The sequence below is a fragment of the Capricornis sumatraensis genome, chromosome 20 (assembly GCF_032405125.1).
Source record: "Capricornis sumatraensis isolate serow.1 chromosome 20, serow.2, whole genome shotgun sequence".
Taxonomy (NCBI): Eukaryota; Metazoa; Chordata; class Mammalia; order Artiodactyla; family Bovidae; genus Capricornis; species Capricornis sumatraensis.
This window is the reverse complement of record NC_091088.1, coordinates 51,160,708-51,183,391: the sequence shown is the minus strand read 5'-3', so window position 1 is coordinate 51,183,391 and position 22,684 is coordinate 51,160,708. Positions and strand designations below refer to the sequence as shown.

At 56.0% G+C, this 22,684-nt stretch overlaps 3 protein-coding genes across 9 annotated transcripts; 1 reads left to right on the top strand and 2 right to left on the bottom strand.

Annotated features, from left to right (window-relative positions):
• Positions 1 to 111: 111 nt before the first annotated feature.
• FXYD1 (FXYD domain containing ion transport regulator 1) lies at positions 112 to 6,046 on the bottom strand. Of its 7 annotated transcripts, none has more exons than XM_068992594.1 (8): positions 5,898 to 6,046; positions 3,226 to 3,290; positions 2,734 to 2,766; positions 2,083 to 2,157; positions 1,573 to 1,609; positions 611 to 660; positions 379 to 430; positions 112 to 130 (listed from the first exon to the last, which is right to left on the bottom strand). In XM_068992594.1, exons 2-7 carry the CDS (start codon positions 3,284 to 3,286, stop codon positions 408 to 410), a joined length of 279 nt encoding a protein of 92 aa, XP_068848695.1. In that variant the 5' UTR covers positions 3,287 to 3,290; positions 5,898 to 6,046; the 3' UTR covers positions 112 to 130; positions 379 to 407. The 7 variants fall into 7 exon arrangements, with proteins under 7 accessions (XP_068848695.1, XP_068848694.1, XP_068848690.1 ...); XM_068992593.1 differs by lacking the exon at positions 112 to 130 and adding an exon at positions 156 to 264; XM_068992589.1 differs by lacking the exon at positions 112 to 130 and having other exon boundaries at positions 161 to 430.
• Positions 6,047 to 8,801: 2,755 nt separating this feature from the next.
• Positions 8,802 to 17,157, top strand: LGI4 (leucine rich repeat LGI family member 4). Its single transcript, XM_068991734.1, has 9 exons — positions 8,802 to 8,974; positions 9,378 to 9,449; positions 9,705 to 9,776; positions 11,132 to 11,203; positions 11,310 to 11,381; positions 11,605 to 11,774; positions 13,841 to 14,005; positions 14,089 to 14,594; positions 16,233 to 17,157. The coding sequence occupies exons 1-9, from the start codon at positions 8,802 to 8,804 to the stop codon at positions 16,545 to 16,547; spliced, it is 1,617 nt and encodes a 538-aa protein (XP_068847835.1). The 3' UTR covers positions 16,548 to 17,157.
• Positions 17,158 to 18,287: 1,130 nt separating this feature from the next.
• On the bottom strand, positions 18,288 to 21,427 carry FXYD3 (FXYD domain containing ion transport regulator 3). Its single transcript, XM_068992986.1, is given in 8 exon segments — positions 18,288 to 18,414; positions 18,552 to 18,589; positions 18,910 to 18,960; positions 18,962 to 18,997; positions 18,999 to 19,104; positions 19,670 to 19,693; positions 19,800 to 19,832; positions 21,279 to 21,427. Coding segments are annotated over 8 exon segments (348 nt in total). The 5' UTR covers positions 21,319 to 21,427; the 3' UTR covers positions 18,288 to 18,394.
• Positions 21,428 to 22,684: the final 1,257 nt, after the last annotated feature.

The window sequence follows — 22,684 nt, the reverse complement described above, 5'->3', positions numbered from 1 at the left end:
CCACCCCCACCCCCGCCCCCGCCCACTGCCGACGTCCCCGCCCCTTCCCCAAGGGTGGGGGCGCCCTCTGCCGGGGCCAAGGGGGCGCCCAGGCTTTCCACCGCGAAGGGACTGACAGATTCGCACAGCGCTGTCAAGAGAGAAAAGCACGTTTTATTGGAAATCTGAGCGGCAGTCTGTGGGGGCAGGGCTAGGGAAGAGGGCAGTCCAGGTGGTGGTGGGCGTGCAGAAGGTGGGTGGGAAGCGTCAAGTGCCAGGGGAATCCTGTGGGGGTGAAAAGGGTGAGGGGCAGGAGAGCCCTCCAAGCCCGCTACCCCAGCCCTTTGCCCCCTCCTCCTCCTTCTCCTCCCTTCCCCAGCCTAGTTAGAGCTGCGGGACCTGGCAGGGGTCCATCGCGCCAGGTGTCTCTACCGCCGGCGGGTGGACAGACCTGAGGAGGAAGACAGAGAATCCGGAAGTCAAGAGGGGCACCCCAGCTCCTCTGAAAGGTCGGGGCACGGCAGGGCAGATCAAGCCCCTCCCCCCGACCCCCCGCGCCCAGGGAGGGCCCGCAAAGGGCTTCTTGGAATCAACTCGCATTCCCAAACACTCGAAGTCTCCCCAGACTCACGGCGGATTGAACTGCGGAAAGTTCCCTCCTCTTCATCAGGTTCTCCAGTCCTGGGAAAGGAGATGTATCAGGAATTGGGGGGTGGAAAAGGAGAGAGACAGCTACACTCGGAAGACCCCAATGCCGGCCCCATTTCACAGACCAATCCACTGAGACCCACAGATGGGCAAGGAGCAGGTTGGAGCCGCCAGAAAATCCAGTGCAACCCAGGAGCAGTTTAAGTGTTTGGCAGGAGGCGCTCCAAGCCGACAACAGCGAGTACCTCCCACAGTGCTGAGGAAGGAACTAGAATTTGGAAGAGGAGGTATATAGCCAAAGCGACTTGAGGGCAGATTGCCTGGAGACAGCCTAGGTTAGAAACCCAGAGCCCTCATCTTCCAGTTGAATGATCTGGGGCATGTGAACACCTTCCCATGTCTCGGTTTCCTCATCTGTAAAATGAGGTTAATAACAGCACCTACTTTATAGAGATGGTGTGAGAGGTAAATAACACATAATGAAATAGCATCTTGCATGAGGGACACAATAAAATACTACCTTTATTTATAATAACATCTACAAGTATCTTAATAGGAAGAAGATATTCATATGTTGCTTGGGCTTTAAAATTTTATTTAACGATAAATCAAAGAGCTAGGAACAGGACTCTGAGCTAAACTGGGCCGCCAAGTGAGGTGATCTCATTTCACCCCGACTCTTTCACAGCACTTATCACGCTTTGTGGTTTTATATTTGTGGGTCTGTTGGAACCCATGGCCACCGCCCCCACTTGGCTGGAAGCTCAGACATACAGAGAGGGCAGTTAACTCGTGGCTTGGTGCCAAGGCCTGGCTTGGGGCTGGGCACGTAGTAGGTGTTTAATACATATTTGCCGACGGGTCTGTGGATCAAGTGGACTTCTGGCCTCACCCCCAACGCTCCTTTAGAGCGAGAGAAGATGAGGGTCCAGAGAGGCTTCTTACCTCTGCTGCTGGTTGAATTTGCACCGGCATCTTCTGCCTGTGGGTGGGGGCATGGAGAGGAGTGCGCTGAGATTCCCCTCTAAGCCGCACAGCGAGCCACAGATCTCGCTTGCTCGGGCTGAGGATAAGGGTGGGGCAGGGGCGGGGGCGGGGCCGAGGGCGGGGATAGAAGTGGGGGCGTGTCCAGGGCGGGGATAGGAACGGGGCGGGGCCGGGAGCGGGGATAGAAGTGGGGGCGGGGCCGGGGCGGGGATAGAGGCGGGGCGGGCCCGAGGGCAGGCAGGGTAAGGACGGGGCGGGGCCGGAGGCGGGAATGGGGGAAGGGCAGAAAGTGGGACATGGCTGAGGGCAGGGGAAGAACAGGTGCGAGGCCGAGGGCGGAAAGTTGGGTGGACAGAAACAAAGGCGGGGCCAAGGGCACAGATGGGGCGGGGTTGAAGGCGGAGCGGGAGGTTGGGCAGGGCTGGGGCAGACACCGGAAGCGACTGAAGGCAGGGTAGGGGGACTCACTCAAGACGATGAGTATGCCCAGGATGAAGAGAATTCCGGCGATTATAAGGCCTCCGATCCGCAGGGATTGGTAGTCTGTGGGCAGCAGGGAGGCGGGTGAATGCAGGGAGGAGGGTGAATGCAGGGAGGGGAGGAGGAAGGGTAGGAAAGGGGCAGAATGGGGAGGAAGGGGCAACGCGGGAGGATGGGGAAGAGGAAAGGACATCAGTGAGAGGAGGACGGGGCGGTGTGGGAGAAGGGGGATCAGGGAGAAAAGGGAGGAGGGGGAGAGGCCAAGGAGGAGGGAGGAAGCAATCGAGTAAGGAAGAATGATGGAGAGGGAAAGGGGGGCAGGGAGAGGAGAAAGGCAGGTGGCAACAGAGGATGGGCCGTGGGATACTAAGAGGTAAGAGGAGAAAGAATCAGAGAGACAGAGAGGAACCACATGGAGAGACAGAGACCCACACCGCAGGGAGACAGAGGCAAAGGGAGATTGAGACAGAAAGAGTCAGAGAGCCAAATCAAGAGAGAAAGAATGAGAATGGCAAAGATATAAACACCGAGAGTCTAGAGAATGATGGAGACAGAAACAGAGAGAGGTAGGGAGAGGGGAGGAATGAGAAGAGGGCAGGCTGACCACCTAGCACCCAGAGAAAGATGCCCCTCCCTCACCGTAGGTGAATGGGTCGTGTTCCTGTGGTGCTTCTGGAAAGAGAAGAAGAAGTCAGGGTTGGATGCTTCCTGGGACCCTGGACAGAGAGCAGCATCACGAGACCCTGTGGGAGTTTTACATTCTTGGGGCAGGAGTCTGGGGACTGTTGGACTCTGAGTAGGCTGCCCACCCTCTCTGGGTCTTGGCTGCCTCTCTGCACTGTCCGGAGTGGGGCAGGAAGCACCTGACTGCCTCAGCTCTCCATCTCATTCCAGGTTGTCTATGATTCCATTGTTCACGGGAAGCAGGCCTCCATCCCACCCTCCCCCTTTGCCCGACCTGGGGCATCCTCTCCCCTCCCCCAGATACCAGCCTGTGACTAGACCCCACGTGAGACCCCACTGAAACTCAGTTCAGACTGGAGGCTCCAGCTTGCTTTTCTTGCAGAATTTTCCCCTACCCTTGCCACCCCTGTGGCTGAGGTGGTAGTGGGCTGCCTCCCCCAGACTCACCTGCGTTGACCATGGCAAGGAGACCCACACAAAGAACCAAGATGTGGCTGAGAGATGCCATTGTCCTGGGGAATACCAAAGGTCAGGAAATGCGTGCCCTCATTCTCCCACCACTGGGGCCTGAACCCAAGCGGTTAAGTCAGAGACAGTCCAGGGACTTAATTCCAAAAGCATCTATCATCCGGCTTGGTCACCCTGAGAAACAGAGGCGCCCCCTGCTTCACCAGGACACAGTGTCACCAAAACAACCCACACCAAGGGGGTCACCCAGCAGCAAGGGCAGGGCTGAGGCCCACACAGTCCACAAGGATCTCCCGCAGGCCGGGGGCTCCCCCGCTGCAGGCCCCGGGTTCCCAGCACCTACCCTGGCAGGGGAGAGCAGATGCCTCACCCCACCCAGGTGGAGAGACAGACACTGCCAGGGACGAGACAGCCAGGAAACGCCCAAGGGCCACCTGCCCGCACACCACGGCCTCGCTGTGTCCGTAATAGCCCGGCTCTCCTGCCCTCGGCCGCTGGCCCGCTCTCTGCCTGACCCTGGGTATAAATATCTCCCACTTCACCCTGGAGGAATTTGCCTCGCACAGGCCACCATGGCAACAGCCTTCCTCCCCCCACTTGGGGGTCATGCACAACCCTGCCCGGGTGAGGCCGGGCTGCCACACTGCCACCAGCTGCCCCTGTGGGAAAGGCCACCCCTTCTCCTCTTCTGGAAGCAATGAGAACAGGGAAAACATCCCCTGGCCTGCCTCTGGGTGACATCTTTCACCAGCGGACAGCACCAGGCAAGTGACATGAGGCTCGGGCTGGTGGGACTGAGATAGAAGACAGATGCCAGGGGTGGGGACGATGCACGCATGCGCAATGCATACAGACACACAGTGGGGCTGCAATGGGGATGGCGCCCGCTCCCCAAACTTCTGGTTGGAGCAAGGCATGGGGTGGAGACACAGGCACACGTATTAGTCCCCATCTGGGCCTCCGGTGCCCTCAGTGAGGCAACCGACCTACACACGAGTGTGCGAAACCCACACCCAGCCAGTGTGCACGCACCACAGCAGAGGCAGGGCGGAGCTGCACCCACACTTCCACCCCAATGTCCCAACCACACTCCCTTCCTCTTGGGTCTGGCTTGCCTGGGAAGCGGCTCCTGCTCCCAAAATAGGCGGCCCAGCCAGGCCAGGGGTGAGGCCCTGGAGGGGAGGGGCGGGGGACGCTCACCCCAGTCAGACTGTCCCCTGCCGAAAGAAGGCCCCCAAACGTCCGGCTGTGCCCCGGGGCCGAGCACTTTGGACCCCCTGGCCCAGAGCTGGCCGCGCTGCCCTCAGCGGTCTCCCCTCCCAGCCCCACCCCACCCCTACCCTCCCCAACCCGAGGCTGTAACTGGAGCCGGGCTGGAGGGGGGCCAGGGGGCGGCCCCCAGCCCAGACCGCCCTGGCTAGGTTAACTCTCTCAGCTCGGAAGGAGGAACAGTAGGCAGTCAGCGATGGGGAAAGCTGGGGAGAGGAGGTGCTGGCAGGCAGGCTGGATTACAGGCAGGCATGCACACACACACACGCGCGCGCGCACACACACACACACACACACACACCAGCCTCACAAACTGCTCAGAGAGCTTCTGAGGTAGGGTGAGAGAGGGTGTCAATGATTTTTTGTCCTGCACCCTAGGAACTGGGCCCAGCCTGGGCTTAAGGTCACATGGCCTAAGAGCTTAGGAGTCCACTGACCCTTGACCCCGGTGCCCTCCAAGGCCCTCATCAGCACCACAGAGCTGTCTGAGGGGCATTTCAGTGTGTGAGTAGGTTGTCTGCTGCTGACTATGAGGACTCACATGGGTATACACACACACACACACACACACACACAGAAACCCAAAGACCCAGATAAACAGGCACAAAACAAGACAAATACTGCATGTACATAAATACAAACTCAGAATTACACACCCAGGGAGAAGCCCAAAGACACACACACACACCAGCACTTCTTACACCAGTCACAAAACATCAGGACAGACACATCTCTATACACACACAACACATACATATGCACCAAGGTGGTGCCCGTAAGGAGACACAATCAAAGACCCAGCTGGCCACACAGCTTTAAGCACGCTTACAAATGGTCACAAAGATAACACACTGTCTGTACAGAAATATACCAATGCGCACACACTTGAATACATTCAAAGCCACATTACAGCTTCTGAGCTAGGGTGAGAGGGTGGGTGCCAATGATTTTCTGCACTGCTTCCTAGGAACTGGGCCCAGCCTGGGCTTAAGGTCACCGGGCTTAAGGTCAGCACACCTACACAATCTCAGGCATGTGAAAGCACACAAACTGCGTCCATTTGTACACACACACACACACACACACACACATATTTATGTGGGTTCACAGAGAAGCAGAAACAGTCAAGGACACAGCCATACAAGCAGCCACGCTGTGGTTTCATAACCATAAACACACACACACACACACAGATGCTTGTGTTCACATCCTCACACATGGGCAAACAGGCACACCGCTGGCCACACAGTGACATGTACAGGCTGACACACTGTGGTCACACACTCGGAGACACCACCAAACCTGTGTTGATCTGTTTAGCCCCAAAGCACCCTGTCCCTGAGATCCTGTGGCCCCCCAGTCCCCCGTGGAGGACAGCGCACCTGGCATCCTCATGGGTGGGCTGGGCTCACAGGCTCTGGTGACCAAGAAATCAGGGATCAGCTCTGGACTCTGCCATTCCCTGTGGAGTGAGAGGGCTCGAGCAGCCCGAGAGACTACTCCGTGCCTCGGTTTCCTATCCTACAAAAAGGAGACGTCACTAAGGCCACACGTATCACTCCGGGCTGGGCTCAGAGGTCTTTGAACCCAACGTTGTCTTATTATTAACCCCATTTTAGAGATCTGCAAACCAAGGAAGGGTTAGCAAAGTGGAGATCCTTCTCCTAAGGTCCCTCTGGTGGTTAAGGGTAGAAATTGCCCCTGCCTGAAAGAGACCTGGGCTCAGGTACCTCGCTCTGCAGGACGCAGATCAGCAGCAGGTAGATGTACTCACACTCAGGCACAAGTGGCCCTCACACACACACAAATACACACATGCATACATGCACGCATGTGCACATGGCCTCACAGGACCCTGGCAGCTTCAAAAAGCTCCCTCATCCCCATCTGTCTGAGCCTCTGACCTCGATGGCCCTGTACTCCAGGGTCACCAGCAGTCCTGGTTAATGATAACCCTAATGTGTGCGTAGCCTTGGGGAGGGGTGGTAAGGAGTCAGGGGGACAGGAGAGGGGACACCTGGCCAGCTTTAGCCAGTGCGCCCGTTTTCCTCCCCTTCAGAACCCGCTGCTCCAAAGAGGACAGGCCCTGCCACCTTCTAGCTGGCGATGTACCAATGACTTAACTTCCTGTGGCTCAGTTTCTTCTTCTGTAAAATGGAAATAAAAAGTGTATTCAACTCAGAGGGAGGTCCGGATGATGATCTGAAATGACCCATGGAAAACATTTAGAACACAGTTAAGTCTGGCACACAGTAAGTGATCCAAAAAAGAAAAAAAAAAGCTCTCACCATCATCATCCTTGCGATTCTTCTTATCGTAAACAGGAGTAAGAACCCAGCTGTGCTGAGAACTCAGTGAGTATGGATTTAAGCCTGTCTGTCTTTACTCTGTGTCCCTGGCCCTAAGTTCTTTATTTAGCTTTTCATAGACCCTGTAAAGAAGTTTCTCATCCTTGTTTTATATCTGAAGTACCAGAGATTTGAAGGGCCTTGCTCAAATCACAGAGCTCCTTGGGTGCTGCATAAGCACTTGGTCCAAAATTCACTCCAACCTGTTGGGTACCCACTTTGCTCTAAACCCTCTCTATCCTCTCCCTGAATTCTCTACACATCTGAGAAGTTGGTGCCACAATTGCCCCATTTGACAGATGGGCAAACTAAGGATTAGGGACCCAGATATGAGTGGCCCCGCCAGAGCAGATGCTGCTAAGCCCCTTGTCCTCCAAGGGTTCTGGGTGTGTGCAGCAGTGCCAACAGAGGCTGTGTTCTCCTCATGCCTTAGTTTTCCCATCTGTAAAGTGGGAGTTAGTAATACTACCCACCTCACGGGCTGTTGGCGGGAGGGGGGTGGGTGGGTGGAGAGCCGAGTAAATTCGTGTCAAGACTGATGCACAGCAAGCTCTCACTGAGCATTATTACTGCTATTTCACATTGACTGTTGAGTAACAAGGGTCATTTATTTCCTTTTGTTATTTAATGGATAGAATCTGTCCAGACTGCTAAAAAGCTTGGTCCAAAATGAAAGCAGCCAGTATCCATAGGTTCTGACCTCCAAAGGAAGAGAAGCCATGGAGCCGGCTGCCTGGGCTTGCTCCCTGGCTTTGCCCCAGTTAGATAACCTAGATCGCAAATGACTGGACCCCTTTCCTCAGTACTTCCTTCTGTAAAATAGCCGTATGATCGTCCCAGCCTCAGAGGGTTGTAGTGAGGCAGCATGGGCTAACAGATGAACTGGTAGGACAGGGCGTGGTACAGAGTCAATATTAAAGAAAGGGGTGGCATTCTCATCCTTTTTTTCCTCGGTTTGACTCCCTTCCCCTTGTGGGTGGTGGGCACTCAAGGGGTTAACTTCAGGAGGGACAAGAGAGGTTGTGGGTTTGGAGCAGGGTGGCTGTCCTGCTGAGCATTGCCACCAGAGGGAGCAGCTGGACCTGAGCTGGTCCCTTGAAGCCTCGGGGCCAGTGCCCACCACACCCTCCTGGAGCCAGGGGAGGGGGCTGGATGGGAGTGGCCTGGACGGCTCCAGCCCCTAGTGGTCTCTCCTTCCACTCCCCCTCCTGCCGACAGAGCCATCCGGTCCCCACCCTGGTGACATCCTTCTCACCCTCCGTGAGTGGAGTGGAGTTGGGTGTCTGGGGAGGGGGCTGGCTGGGAGGAGCCAGGGCAACTCAGCCCCCAGTGGCCCCTCCCCTCCCATGGGGCCCTCTGGCCCCTTCCCCAGGGGCTGCTCTTCCTATGGCCTCTGACCCCCGCCTCCTTTCCCTGTTTTGCCTTGAGCGCCCGGTGCCCAGAGAGTCCCTTTCCCAAACCTCCCGGGAGAAGGGACGTGGGAGGAGGGGAAGAAACTTCCAGGGAGCTGGAAGGGTTGGGGGGGGTGGGGGGGCAGAGGGACAGAAATAAAGACATCAGACAGACACACACACACACACACACACACAGAGAGAAGGAGAGGCCAACAGACAGACAGAGACAGAGAAAAAGAGAAAGAGAAAGACAACTCAGATAGAGAGACAGAGATAGAGAGTGGGAAACAGACTAACAGAGTCAGAAATACAGAAAAGGAGAGAGACACAAAAACAGGGAAAAAGACATAAGCAGAAATTTAGACACCAAAGACATAGAGGAAGAAAGACAGGCTGAAGAGAGACTGAGAGGAGAGAGAAGCCGGGGCAGGGTGTGCCAGCTGGCGGCATGGAGGGTCGCCTGGCATGGGAGATGTAGTGGCCAAGACCTGGGCCGAGCTGGGAGGGCAGAGAAAAGCTGCTGCCTCGGCGGGGGTCAGGGGGCATGGGAGGGGCGGGAGTTCTGCTACTGCTGCTGCTGGCTGGGCTGGGGGTGGGGGAGGCCTGGAGACCCCCAAAGGGAAAGTGTCCTCTGAGTTGCTCCTGCTCCAAAGACAGTGCTCTGTGTGAGGGCTCCGTGGACCTGCCCGAGATCCTCTCCCCGACCCTGCTGTCGCTGTGAGTGTCAGCCCTCTGGGGGCCTGAGGCTGGGGATGGGAGTCCTGGGACCCTGGGGGCTGGAGGGCCCATCAGGATCTTGGGAGGGGGCAGCAAAGGATGTTGGGAGTCCTGGGAGGGGGCTACTGGGATTTGAAAGGGAGCAGGGGTGGGGATGGGAATTCCAGAGGGCAGGGGCATCTTGGGGGGGGGGCCTCGGGGGAGGGAGAACCATGGGGTGTGCAGAGTGCTGCCAGGATCCTTGCCAAGCGAGGAGGGCAATTGCCCGTCTCCCCTGGAATGCAGGGGAAATACACACACCCAGGATCAGGTTCCCTCCTGCCCCCCTCGGACAGGAGCCTCTGGGATGGGAGTGGCGCACTGGAACGGTTTCCTCCTCACCCACCATTGCGCACGTCCCCAGCTCATTCGTTAGGACCCGAATCACCCAGCTGAAGGCCGGCAGTTTCCTGAGGGTGCCGTCACTGCACCTGCTGTGAGTGGGATCCGGCTGAGTGAAGGCCACCCGAGGGAGGGGCTGTCCACGCACATGCACGTGGGGGGCGGGGCGAGTGTGCACACTTACATGTTTGTGCGTGTCTGTGAAAGTATCTGTGTGATCCACATCCTCACCCTGCATGCCTGTGTGTGTGACCATGCCCACGTGGGCTGGGGTTGAGGGGAGCCGAGGTTAACATGTCAGGTGGGGCGCAATGACTCTGGAAAAATTGCTCTCTTACCTCCTTGCCAGCCTCTTCACATCCAACTCCTTCTCCGTGATTGAGGATGATGCGTTTGCGGGCCTATCCCACCTGCAGTACCTGTGAGTGAGGCCAGGAAGGGGGGGGGGGCAGGAATGGGGGCCTGGGAGAGGAAGGAGGCGCCCCTCCACGGCTCCTAGAGTGGGGGAAAAGGAGGAGCTTGTTGCCCTAGAGAGGAAGTGTCTGGAGGGGCAAGACAGCAGGCCTCTTGAGTGGGGTTGGGGCTCCTACTCAGCTGTGTAATCTCAGCCTGCCCCCACGGCCCTCTCTGTTTCAAGATGCACGAAGTCCTGGGTAACCCATGATTGTTTCTGGTCCTACCTGACTTTAGGAGACCAGGGAGGGTACAAAGAGGCCAGGGATAAGGAAATGTTCCCAATTAAGAGGCAGCGACTCTGAGTTAGTTGGTGATGGTGGTACTGATGGCGGTGGCGGTGTTGACGGCATGACGCCAGCAGTAGTGTTGGCGGAGATGATAATGGGTATGGTGCTCACAGGGGAGCAGTGGCATTATTGCGGATGACGGAGTGGGGATGATTTGGATAAAAATGGTGGACCCAAGGGTGATGGTGCCCTTGGACCATCAGTGGGCACTGATGATGAAGTCTGCAGGGTTGGTGTTCATAATAATGATCAGTGCTGTGGTCACTGGTGATTATGATATTGGTGTTGGTGGTGGCAGTGGTTTGGCGTAGGATGTTGGTGCAATGCAGTGTTGTTGGGATTGGGTTTGGTGGTGATGGTAAAGGTAGGTGTACGTGCAGAAATTGTGGCAGTACTGGCGCTGATGGCAGGTGATGCTGTGAGCGCTGAGGGTAATGATGTTGGGACTGGCAGTGCTGGTGCTCGTGGTAACGGTGGCAGTGTGGGTGATGATGGTGGCCGTGGTTTTGGTGCTGATTATGAAGAACGTGTTCTTGGTGATGCTTATCAGTGTTGCTGCTGTGAGGCTGGATGATGTTGATGCTACTGATGTTGGCACTGATGATGGGAAGAGCGGGCGATGTTGGTGTTGGTGATGGTGGTGGCGTGGTATGTGGTCGGTGATGCTGGCAGTTTTTGGTACTGGGGGTTATGATGGTGGGAGAGGCACTGGACATAACGGATGATGGTGCAGGTGTGAGTGGTCATACTGGTGTTCGTACTGGGGTTGGTCATGGTGGCTGTGGTGGTGATGGTTCCTGGTGAAGCTGGCAAGGACCATAAGGTCAGGTTCTTGGCTCCTGGGATTGCAGGCTGGGACCTTGGTGAAGAGAGAGGCTCCTGGGAGGTGTTTCCCTGGGTTTATGCAAGGTGTTGGGAGAGAATTCCACATGTTGCCGTGGCCTGTGGCTACCATGGGATGAGTTCCCCAACCACTGTGGGGCTACAGCAGGGAACCGGGGGACCTCCCCCTGACCCCATCTTCCCTCCACAGCTTTATTGAGGACAATGAGATTGGATCCATCTCTAAGAATGCCCTCAGAGGACTTCGCTCACTCACACATCTGTGCGTGCTTCCACTGCCCCAGCCCACCCTGGGAGGCAGCCCACACCCATCACCCTGGCATCATCCTAGGAGCTGCTGATGGCTTCTCCTTCTCTCCCTCCACCAGGAGCCTGGCCAATAACCATCTCGAGACCCTCCCCAGGTTCCTGTTCCGGGGCCTGGAGACACTGACTCATGTGTGAGGCCCAAGGGGACTGGGAGGGTTGGGGGGATTGGGGGACATGTGGGTGGGGGAAGGGGGCGTCTGTGCCCACTTCTGGTTGGAACAAGTGAGTGCGACTGCGAGGGCTTTTACATGGTTTCCACACCACGGTGGGGCCCCAGCCTGGGAAGGGGTGGGGAGCGTGGCCCCCGGCGGGTTGGAAGCCGGGTCGCAGCCCCTCCCCGGCCTCTTGCCCCAGGGACCTCCGTGGGAACCCGCTCCAGTGTGACTGCCGCACGCTCTGGCTGCTGCAGTGGGTCCCCACCGTGAACGCCAGCGTGGGGACCGGGGCCTGCGCCGGGCCCGCCGCCCTGGCCCACGTGCAGCTCCGCCGCGTGGACCCCAAGACGCTCAAGTGCAGAGCCACAGGTGGGGGCTTTCCCGGCGGGGTGGGAGGGACAGCAGGGGTGGCCAGGGCTGAGGGGCTCACCTCCCTGCCCTGCCAGTTCCTGGCTGAGAGTCTGCTGAGCAAGCATCTCCCGGAGCCTCAGTTTTCTCACCTGTGAATAGGGGTAATACACCGTGACACAGGACTCCTGCAAGAGAGTTCAGTGATGTACTTGGCAGGACGCCTGGGAGGGGAGGCCCTCATAAATGTTCATTCTCATTGTTGTTGTTATTAATATGAAATTGACCATGTAAAAAATATTTCCTCCAATCACTTTGCTTTTCCGCAAATATATTCTGGTATCTTTATGGGTACCGGGCAAAGCAGAGAGCACGGGAGTGATGAAGCCAGCCCTGGGTCTGTCCTCACAGAGCCCACACCCAGAGGCAAGCAGAGAGGGCTGGCCTAGAATGACCGGGGCTGAGATGGGGGTAGCACAGAAGGGTCAGGGCCAGGACTGGGGGAGAGAACCCATGGACATGTGGGAGCCCTGAGTCAGAGTGGGAGCCAGGCATAGCTGGAGGGTTTGGAAGGAGTGAAACTTTGAGTTCAGACCTGAAGATCATTACTAACATCATCACCCTCAAAATGTAAGACAAGTTTTTGGTCTTCAGAATTCATAGAACAAGGAAATTTAACTTAGTCACTCTTGGTTCAGTTATTCAACAAACACCTACTGAGGTCCACTTGGTGACCAGCTCTGTAAGAGGCAATGGGCACACTGTGGTGACCAAGATAACCTGGGGCCTTTGCCTCACGGGGTCACAGTCCTGGAGGTGGGGCCTCAGACATTAAATAAACATTGCACAGTAAATGCATGGTACCCATTGTGATAAACACAGAGGATGATGAGGGAGTTTAGGGGGTGGTCCTACCTTTCCTGGGGCATCGGAGAAGGCTTCTCCAAAGAGGGAGCGCCAGCTGTGGCTGTAGCCAACTGGAGGACAGAGGACGGGGTCAGCATGTGCAGTGACCCCCCCCAAGGCAGCACAAAGCTTGTCCTGACTGAGGATGGAAGGAGGAAGGTCTGGCTTGGAGGAGTGAGGAAGGGAAGGACACAGATGACGTGTCTTACCTGCAAGGGCCTCACTCTGCAGAACTTCGAAAGACACAGAGAAGAAGGTGGACTTTATCCAGAGGACTGTGGGAAGCCGCAGAGGGACAGTTTTGAGCACAGAGTGACATGATTTGGTGGCCATTTAAAAAAAAATCCCCTTTGGATGGGCATCCTTAGCTGTTTGGTTCGTTGATTCAACCCGGGCCCCTGGAAGTAGGTCCTGGCATATAGAATGAAGTATTGTCACCTGGAGTCCACCACCACCACACTGGACAATCTGGGTGCATTGTTACCATCAATGCTAAGTTGCTGTAACAGAGAGGGTCTAAATACCATGATGCAAAGAAAACAGAAGGGTCTGAGGTGAGAGGAGTTCAGGCCGGTGGGGCAGCCCCTGGCTGTTATCCTGCTTTCCATGGTTGAAACCAAGTTGTGACCCCATCCACCTGCCAGTTCACAGGAGGAGGGGAAAGGGACCTAGTCCAGGACAAGCGGTCCTCCTAGAAGCAAGGCGAGCACTAGAACCATCACTCTGCTCTGGCTCATGGCCACATGTCAGGAGGTGGTGTGGGGGCAGTGCTGGGCTCACGGCCTCTGACTGGGTGGCTTTGTGGCCAGATGCAACCCTGTGTGATGGAAAACAGGAAGGATGGATTTGGCTGGACAGTTGGCTCCCTGTGCCTCAGTTTCCTCCTCTGCAAAGTGGATATAATAACAGAATATACCCCACAGGGATCTTGTGGAGTTAAATGAATGATACAAGTGCTGTTTCTAATTATTTGATGATGCCATCCAGCTTAGAAAATAGAGTATCACCGTGTGGTTGTGAGTTAATACGTCCAGGGAGATAAAAAGATTCCACTGTGTATCCCCATGAGGTCAGCACCGTGGCGGTCCTCACTGCAAAGATGTGCAAGCTGAGGCTAGGTGATGAGGACCCTTGGGGGTCCCCCTGGCCTGTCTGACTCTCTCCCCTCCCCCTGCCTCCAGAGCTGTCCTGGTTCCAGACGGTGGGAGAGTCAGCGCTGGGCGTAGAGGCTTTCTCCTACCAGGAGGAGCCCTACATTGTCCTGGCACAGCCCTTTGCTGGCCGCTGCCTGATCCTGGCCTGGGACTACAGCCTGCAGCGCTTCCGTCAGGAGGAAGAGCTGTCTGGTAAGCCCCCTCCCATCCTCCCTCCTGCCGGATAGCCTGCCCGGCTGGTCTAACAGGGCCCCCTGCTCCCCTGCTCCCCACAGCGCCCTCGGTGGTGTCCTGCAAGCCGCTGGTGCTGGGCCCCCGCCTCTTCGTGCTGGCCGCCCGCCTGTGGGGAGGCTCGCAGCTGTGGGCCCGGCCCGGCCCCGACCTGCGCCTAGCTCCACTGCAGGTCCTGGCCCCGCGGCGGCTGCTGCGGCCCAATGACGCTGAGCTCCTGTGGCTGGATGGGCAGCCCTGCTTCGTGGTGGCCGACGCCTCCAAGGCGGGCAGCACAACACTGCTGTGCCGGGACGGGCCCGGCTTCTACCCGCGCCAGAGCCTGCATGCCTGGCACCGGGACACGGACGTCGAGGCCCTCGAACTGGATGGCCGGCCCCATCTGCTGCTGGCCTCTGCCTCGCAGCGGCCCGTGCTCTTCCACTGGTTCGGGGGCCGCTTCGAGAGGCGGACGGACATCCCTGAGGCTGAGGATGTCTATGCCACGCGCCACTTCCAGGCCGGCGGGGACGTGTTCCTATGCCTGACACGCTACATCGGGGACTCAATGGTGAGGCTGGGCACAATCCTGCGGGGTGGGCACAGGCCCCACCTGGCTCGCAGCAGCTCACTCCCACTCCAGGCTGGCCTCTTAAGCACTGACCCAACCTCACATGCTGGCCTCTGAAGGCTGACCTGCCTAACAGCTGACCTTCCTAATATGCTGATCTTTGAGCTCTGACCCTATCCCAATGCAAACTCCAAGACTGTGACCCCTCAAGACTGTTGTTTGGTTATTCAGTTGTATCCGACTCTTTGCGACCTCATGGACTGCAGCACGCCAGACTTCCCTGCCCTTCACTATCTCCTGGAGTTCACTCAGGCTCAAGTCCATTGATTTGGTGATGCCATCCAACCACTTCATCTTCTGTCGTCCCCTTCTCCTCTTGCCCTCAATCTTTCCAAGCATCAGGGTCTTTTCCAATGAGTCAGCTCTTCGAATCAGGTGGCCAGAGTTTTGGAGCTTCAGCATCAGTCCTTCCAATGAGTATTTAGGGTTGATTTGCTTTAGGATTGACTGGTTTGATCTCCTTGCTGTGCAAGGGACTTAAGCATCTTCTCCAGTGCCCCAGTTTGAAAGCATCAATTATTTGGTGCTCAGCCTTCTTTATGGTCCAACTCTCACATCCATACATGACTACTGGAAAAACCTAGCTTTGACTAGATGAACCTTTGACCCTAAACCACTCTCCATCTCCCAACACTGACACCAGCCCCAAGATTCTGCTTCTACTCCCAAACTGACACACTCCACTACCTACAATTTTTTAAAAGTTTTCATTTATGGCTGTTCCGGGTCTTCGTTGGTTTTTGCTCAGGCTTTCTCTAGTTGTGGCGAAGAGGGGCTAGTCTTCGTTGCAGTGTACAGGTTTCTCATTGCACTGGCTCCTCTTGTTGCAGAGCACAGGCTCTAGGCACGTGGGCTTCAGTAGTGGGGCACACACAGCGCTTAATATTTGTGGCTTGTGGGCTCAGTAGCTGTGGCTTGCAGGCTTAATTGCTCCACAGTGTGTGGAATCTTCCTGGACCAGGGGTCGAACCCATGTCCCTTGCCTTGGCAGGTGGATTCTTATCCACTCTGCCACCAGGGAAGTCCCCAGTACTTACATTTAACCACAGCCACCACACCCTGAACCCCCAGGGCTGATGGCCCACTCCCTCCAGCACTCTCTGGAGCGAGATATCGCCATGGGCAGGGCTTTGAGCCTGAGAGGCACTGATATGACTCAGGGGTTCACAGGGTGTCTGCGTGGGGAACAGACTGTAGGCACAAGGACAAGAGCAAGGAGACCAAGAAGACCAGGGAGGAGGTTATGTGATGGTCCAGGAGGCAGGTGACTGTGGTTGGGCGAGAGTGCAGTCAGAGGAGATGGGAGAAGTGCATACCATCACAGATGAAACTAACTGACTCCAGGGCTGACTGATTCTATGTGGGGCTGAAGGAGAGGGAAGGGTCCAGAGTGACTCCAAGTCTGTGGGCTGAGCAGCTGGTTGGTGACATTTAGGAAGATGAGAAAGCTGTGGGAGTTTGTGAACCTACAAGCCTCTGTTCCTGAGCTATTTCAAGTCCTCCGGAGCCTAGGGGACCACTGACCAGCAGGCCTGGCCCTGGGGACCCCAGCCCTAATGAGCGGCCCCCCTTCCACAGGTCATGCGCTGGGATGGCTCCATGTTTCGCCTGCTGCAGAAACTTCCCTCTCGAGGGGCCCACGTCTTCCAGCCACTGCTCATTGCCAAGGACCAGCTGGCCATCCTGGGCAGTGACTTCGCCTTCAGCCAGGTTTTCCACCTAGAGCCTGACAAGGGGCTCCTGGAACCACTGCAGGAGCTGGGCCCCCCAGCAATAGTGGCCCCTCGGGCCTTTGCTCACATCACCATGGCCGGCAGACGCTTCCTCTTCGCTGCTTGCTTCAAGGGCCCCACACAGATCTACCAGCATCATGAGTTAGACCTCAGCGCCTGAGTCTGGAAGGGATGCCGGACATGGCCGGCAGGGGGCTGGCATGGGGATTCCTGGGCTTCAGGATGTCCCCTTTACTGGCCTCCTGGCCTTATTCAGAAGTGACAGCTGGTCCTGTGAGATGCTGACCACAAGCCAAGTTCGAGGCAAGAGCTGCCCTTTCAGTCTTAAGCAACATCTTGGCTGGGAGATGACACCAGATGATACTCATCAAAGATGACTTGGGGGCTCAGGCTGGGGGACCACTGCATGGAGCCGGTAGACAAATCATGGTGGGAGGGTAATGTGAAGAGCTCCATGAGTCTGGAGGAGTCTCCCTCAACCCACTCCCACCCCTTCTGTTCCCTGTCAAAGTACAGAGAAGGCGATAGCTTTTCTTTTCCTTCTTAACTCAACCCGGCCAATCGCTTTTAGTGCCCGCCTTAATGACGTCATCAGTCGCTGGGCAGTTTTCCCTGCCGGGCCTGCTTAACTTCCTCTACTACTACTACTCCTGCTGCCGAGGCGGAAGTCCAGCGTGTTGTTCCTCTTGCGCGTGCGCGAGGGATAGGTGGGAAAGACCGAGTTTTAACCGGGAGCCGGGGGTGGCTTTCCCGGGTCGGTAACACGATCGCGGACGGAAAGTGCATGGGCTCAATAAACGCGCTGTGCACCCGCCCCACCTGCCGTTGTGGGGTTATTGGGAGAAGGTGTCTCCTGTGGCGTGGGGTTGGGGTAGGGAAGGAGGAGTAGTGTCCCAGGAGCTATATTAAGGAGAGGGGAGGTGTCCCAGGGTGCGTTCTGGCTGCCCTTGGTGAGCTTTCACGAGGTCTCTAAGAAGTGTGGGCTCGTATGGGGGGCTTTGTGGGGGTGTGCAGGGGATATAAAGGCATTGTTAGGGGGTTAGGTCATGGGCCTAATGTTGGTCTGTGTATTCCAGGAGATATTTGGAGGTGTTTTGAAGGGTTTTAGGCATTTTTGTGGCTCTTGGGGACTTTTTGAAAGTTTTATTGGGTATTGGAGGCTGTGTAAAGGAGTTCAAGCCTGGTTAGAGGTTCTCACACCATGTAGCTGTTATATATTATTAGAGACATTGTGGGGAGTAAAGTTCTCATAGGAACATTTGGGTGTTAGGAAGCATGTTTTATAATGAAGTGGGATCTGAGGTGAGTGGGAGGGCCGTGAATGCATGCAGGCTAAGTTGCTTCAGTCGTGTCCCACTCCGTGTAACCCTAGGGACAGCAGCCCACCAGGCTTCTCTGTCCATGGGATTCTCTAGGCGAGAATACTGGAGTGGGTTGCCATTTCCTTCTCTAGGAGGGTCATAGGGTCTCACTATTATAATCAAGCTATCTGGGTACTCCTGGGTACTAGGATCATTCCAAATCCTAGCTTTCTTGGGATGGTCCCAGCGTCCACTTGAGGGCCCAGTATTTCATCTGGCTGGAGCTCCCTTTCAATCTCAAAAATATCCCCTAAGTAGAGCATTTTAAATTGCACGTGTGGTTCCCATGGCCACAGAGGCAGAGGTCGGGCCCCAGGTCATGCGGAAGCAGGCCTGTGGTCTCATTCCAATGAAGAGATTCAGCTGCCAGCTTCCGTGCCAGCCCCAATGCATATCAACCTTCTCCTGCCCTTCCCGCCACAAACCCCAATGCAAATATAGGGAGTCTCAAGGCTGCTTGGGTATGAGACAAAAATCATTTTAGAGTAAAAATTGAACAGAGACCCCTCCAGGGAGAGGTGAGATGGAGCCCTGGCCAGGCGGTTTGAGGAGGGAGTGGAGAATTCCATCTGGGAGTTCAGGCTCCCTTGCAGAGCCAGGACTTGGGGAAAGAGTGGTCCTTGGAGCTCTTTCTGCTGATCCATTCTCAACAGTTTTGGGCGGAGCCTGGAAGAGGTGACAGAGTCAGCTTGTGAGAGTGGATCAAGTTATTTCTCCTCAGGGTGCCTCCATACACACACACACACCCCATCTCCTCCCTACCCCACTGTGTCCCTGTCAGCCCTACTCTGTCCCTGTCTTACCTGGAGTGATGAGAGGTGGGGCATCTCCTGAACGGTGGCTAGGGAGAGAAAAGTGGTGAGATCTCTGATCCCTCCTGTTTCTCCTCTCCTTCATGGCTAGAGGACTCTCAGCTTGCCCTGACATAGCTCCCTAGCTATTTTTTCACAGGGTTACACCATCCTGGGGACCAGAAGCACTTCAGGATTTGAAGCCCTCTGAAGATTCATGGCTCTGAAGAATGAGCCTGGAAAAATCTTAGGAGCAGGAATTTTCCAGGGCAGGGCCCGGAGGCCTGGCTTTTTCCTGTGAGATTTAGCTCTTTACCCCGGAAAGGCATCTCCAGCATGAGGCAGGCACACTGCCGGAAACCCATCTTACCTGGGCTTCTGTCGGAACTTGCATTTGCATTTCCCACCTGTTAGGGGGAGAGGATGTCAGGGGAGGACACCCCCAGCCCTGCCCTGCCCTGCCCGCCACCCCGCCAGCCCCTGCACTCACTCATGAGGACAATGATGCCCATGGCACACAGAATCCCTGCGAAGATGAGCCCGCCGACCCGGAGGCCGTACCAGTCTAGGAGAAACCCAGAGGGGGCCCTTGGTGCCAGCCCATGCCCTCCCCAACCGAGCCCCCAGCTACTTGACAATGTCCCTTGGGCACCTCTGATGTGGGTTATAGCAGTGGAGAGAACAGACGGCTCCCCCCGTGCCCCTGTGCTAATTTTACAGTTTGCACAGAGCAACCAACAGAGATTTAATGTGGTATTAGGTAGAGAGAAGGAAGGGGTCTGAAGACAAATCAGCAAGTTCAAGAGACAGAAAGTCAGAGGGGAGCTCTTTGAGGGAGAGTGGCCAGGGAAGACTCCTCCGAAAGGGCACATTTGAATAGAGACCTGAAGAGGGAGAGAGCGTGGGGCTATGTGGAAGAAAATGTGGGGAGTCCCAAGGACCAGACTGGCACATCTTATTCCCTTAATCCATCGTTTTTACTGTTCAACTGGGGCATTGAACAGTATACCATTAGTCTCACCCCCGAGGTCACCCCCATCAGACCCTCACCCAACCTGTGTGGGACCCTTGGCACAAAATAGGTACGAGGGGTGGGAGGGGGATGCAAAGGGAGGGGCAGAGGCTCTCACCATAGTAGAAAGGACTGTTTTTATCTGCAAGGAAAAAAATAAAGAACATGAGTCCAGGACAAGAGCTGGGATGCAGGGCTCGTCAGGGAGACTTTGGAGGTGGACTGGTGGAGGAGTCAGTCTGGCTCACCTTCTGGGTCGTTGGCATCCAAGGCAGGCAGGCCTGGTGGGGAGAAGCAGGGAAGGAGAGAGATGGAGGTGCTGGCCTCGGCAAAGCTGGGAGCAAGGCCATGGAACCCTTGGCCTCAGCAAAGGGTCCCCTGATGGACAGTTCCCCCACTCTTGAGGGCACAGGGGTTCAACCCCAAACTAGTTATCTCTGCACATTCCACCTTGAAAGTGAGGGTTTCCCCTATTGAGCCCCACCCCTGAAGTAGGTTTCCATTTGGGCGGCTTTTGATCACCTAGTCAGCCTTTGGCCTGATGTTACAGACACCTGACTAACTCACACCCCCTGTAGAAACGAGCGAGAGTCTCGTGGGGATGACAGATGGCTTGCACTCCCAGGTGTTCTCAGCCATCATCTCCTGGGTCTGCCACATCCACATCCCAACCCCCATTTCCCTGAAAGTGACTAACTAATTATGAACTTAATTTGTTGTTCAGTTGCCACCTCATGTCCGTCCGACTCTGCGACCCCATGGACTGCAGCACGCCAGGCTTCCCTGTCCTTCACCACCTCCCTGAATTTGCTCAAACTCATGTCCATTGAGTCAGTGATGCCATCCCAACATCTCATCCTCTGTCGCCCCCTTCTCCTCTTGCCCTCAATCTTTCCCAGCCTCAGGACTTTTCTTTGCATCAGGTGGCCGAGAGTATTGGAGCTTAATAAACTCCGTACACCTTAAACTTAATAAAATGAATACACTTTATTTAAAAAAGAACTTTCCATCACTATACTGAATGGAATACCAGTCTTGCTTGATATAATGGATAAAAACAAAGACAATGAAAGCAAAGGACTAGGACTGAATTCTGGCTAGAAGCAGTCGGCTGTTTTAGCTTTGGGACTAAGCTCTATTCACCCTTTGTTAAAGGGATATTCATATTTTAAAAATTATATTTAAAGCATAGACACATGGTGCTTATTCTGTCCCAGGCACTACCCTTGCTGCTAAGTCACTTCAGTCGTGTCCAACTCTGTGCAACCCCATAGATGGTCCCTGGGATTCTCCAGGCAAGAACACTGGAGTGGGTTGCTGTAAATTGTAACTTGTTTAATCCTCATAGTGACTCTCTGAGTAGGTGCTGCTATTGTCCAGATGGGGAAACCAAGGCCCAGGGGGTTTTTGGTAATTGCCACATAACCACGAAGCTCTTCCCACTTGTAATAAAGTGTTTCGTAGTGTTGAAGATACGGTAGCCCAGGGCCGAGCCTTCTCCCAGATGTCATCAAGACGATGATGAGCTGTGTGAGCCTTGGCTGTAAGAGGTCCTCCTTTACGTGTCCCTTGAAATCACCAGTGTGACACTCCCTACCCTCTAGGAGATACTGTCCTGAAGCTCCGCACCCCATGGGGGAGGCAGAAAGCATGAGAGTAACATGCACACGTGATCACCACCCAGCTGAGGGGATGTAGGGAGACGCAGTCCAGGAAGGGACACTCACCTGCCAGGAGGACGAGCAGCCTCAGGGCCACCTCTTGCATGTTGATCGCTGGCCTGGTGGGGTCTGGGGAGAGCGACCAGCTTCAGCAGGGACCCCGGAGGCCTCTGGTTCCCAACCTCCTGCTACTCTGCTCCCCACCCAGGGTACACAGCTCACCCCAGGGCAGAAAGCCTGGCCTTGAAACTCACTGGGCTGAGAGATAAGGAGTGGGAAAGTGCAGTGGGGGCTGGGTGAGAACTCAGACCGGAAGAGGGAGGAGCAATAATAACTCACTGGATGTGGACTTCAGGCTTTAAGCAAATCGCCCTGGAAACCAAATGAGGAAGGTGCTGCCCACTGTTATCCCCATCTTACAGATGGGGACATTGAGGCTCCAGAGGTGAAAGTGGGTGCTCGTGGTCACCTTGCCAGAAGGCGGGATTTAAACCAGACCTGGCTGACTCTCTCAGGGCCTTGGGATGTTGTAGGGAATGGAGTGTTGGGAGCCAGGTGGCAGGAGGCCTGGTCCCCAGGGGTGTCTCCCATAGACAGTTCGGAGCCTGCCCGTCCTGCCCAGACTTTGCCGGGCCAGGGCTGGAGCCTGGGCTGGGGCCTGGGCTGCTCAGGGCAGGATGTGGGCTGGAGAGAACTCAGGGAGGGGCGGGGTGCAGGCCTGGAAAGAATCGCCTGGCTGCAGCCCCAGCCTTATCTTCTGTCCCACACTGCCAGCATCCCACCATCCTGCTTCTGCCCCACCCCCGCCTATCCCACCCTGGTCCTCGGGTCCTGTCTCTACCCTAGTCCCAGCCCCAACCCCTGTCCCTGCCTCTGCTCCCACCAAGCTCCTGCAGCAGCAAACACTTCCTCTTTCCCCAGGTAGGTCTGCCCAGGACGAAGAACACTCCACCGTCCCCTTCCTCGTCATGTTCAGTCCCCCTTGCGTCCCCCTGTCCCCTCCCCTCCCCCTGCCCCACTGCCATAGCACAGCATAGCTTGTCCCAATCTTGATAGCAAGAGCTAACACTTAGATCCACCCACTGCTGGGCTCCGCCAGATGACCTTGTTGGGTTTTCACTCATGGAACCTCCCAAGAATCCTGGAGACCCCATTTCACAGATGGCAAAGCATACCCCCCACCTCCCCTGAGCCTGGCAGGAAGCCCATTGCATCCCCTGCTCTGCTCCTGTGCACACCTGGAGACAGCGCCCGGTTTCTCTCTGCGCGCTCAGTTGTGTCCAACTCTCTGCCACTCCATGGACTGTAGCTCGCCAGGCTCCTAAGTCCATGGAATTTTCCAGGCACGAATACTGGAGTGAGTTGCCATTTCCTTCTCCAGGTTATCTTCGCAACCCAGGAATTGAAACTGTATCTCTTGCTTGGCAGGCAAATTCTTTACCGATAAGCCACCTGGGAAGCCCGCACCCCCC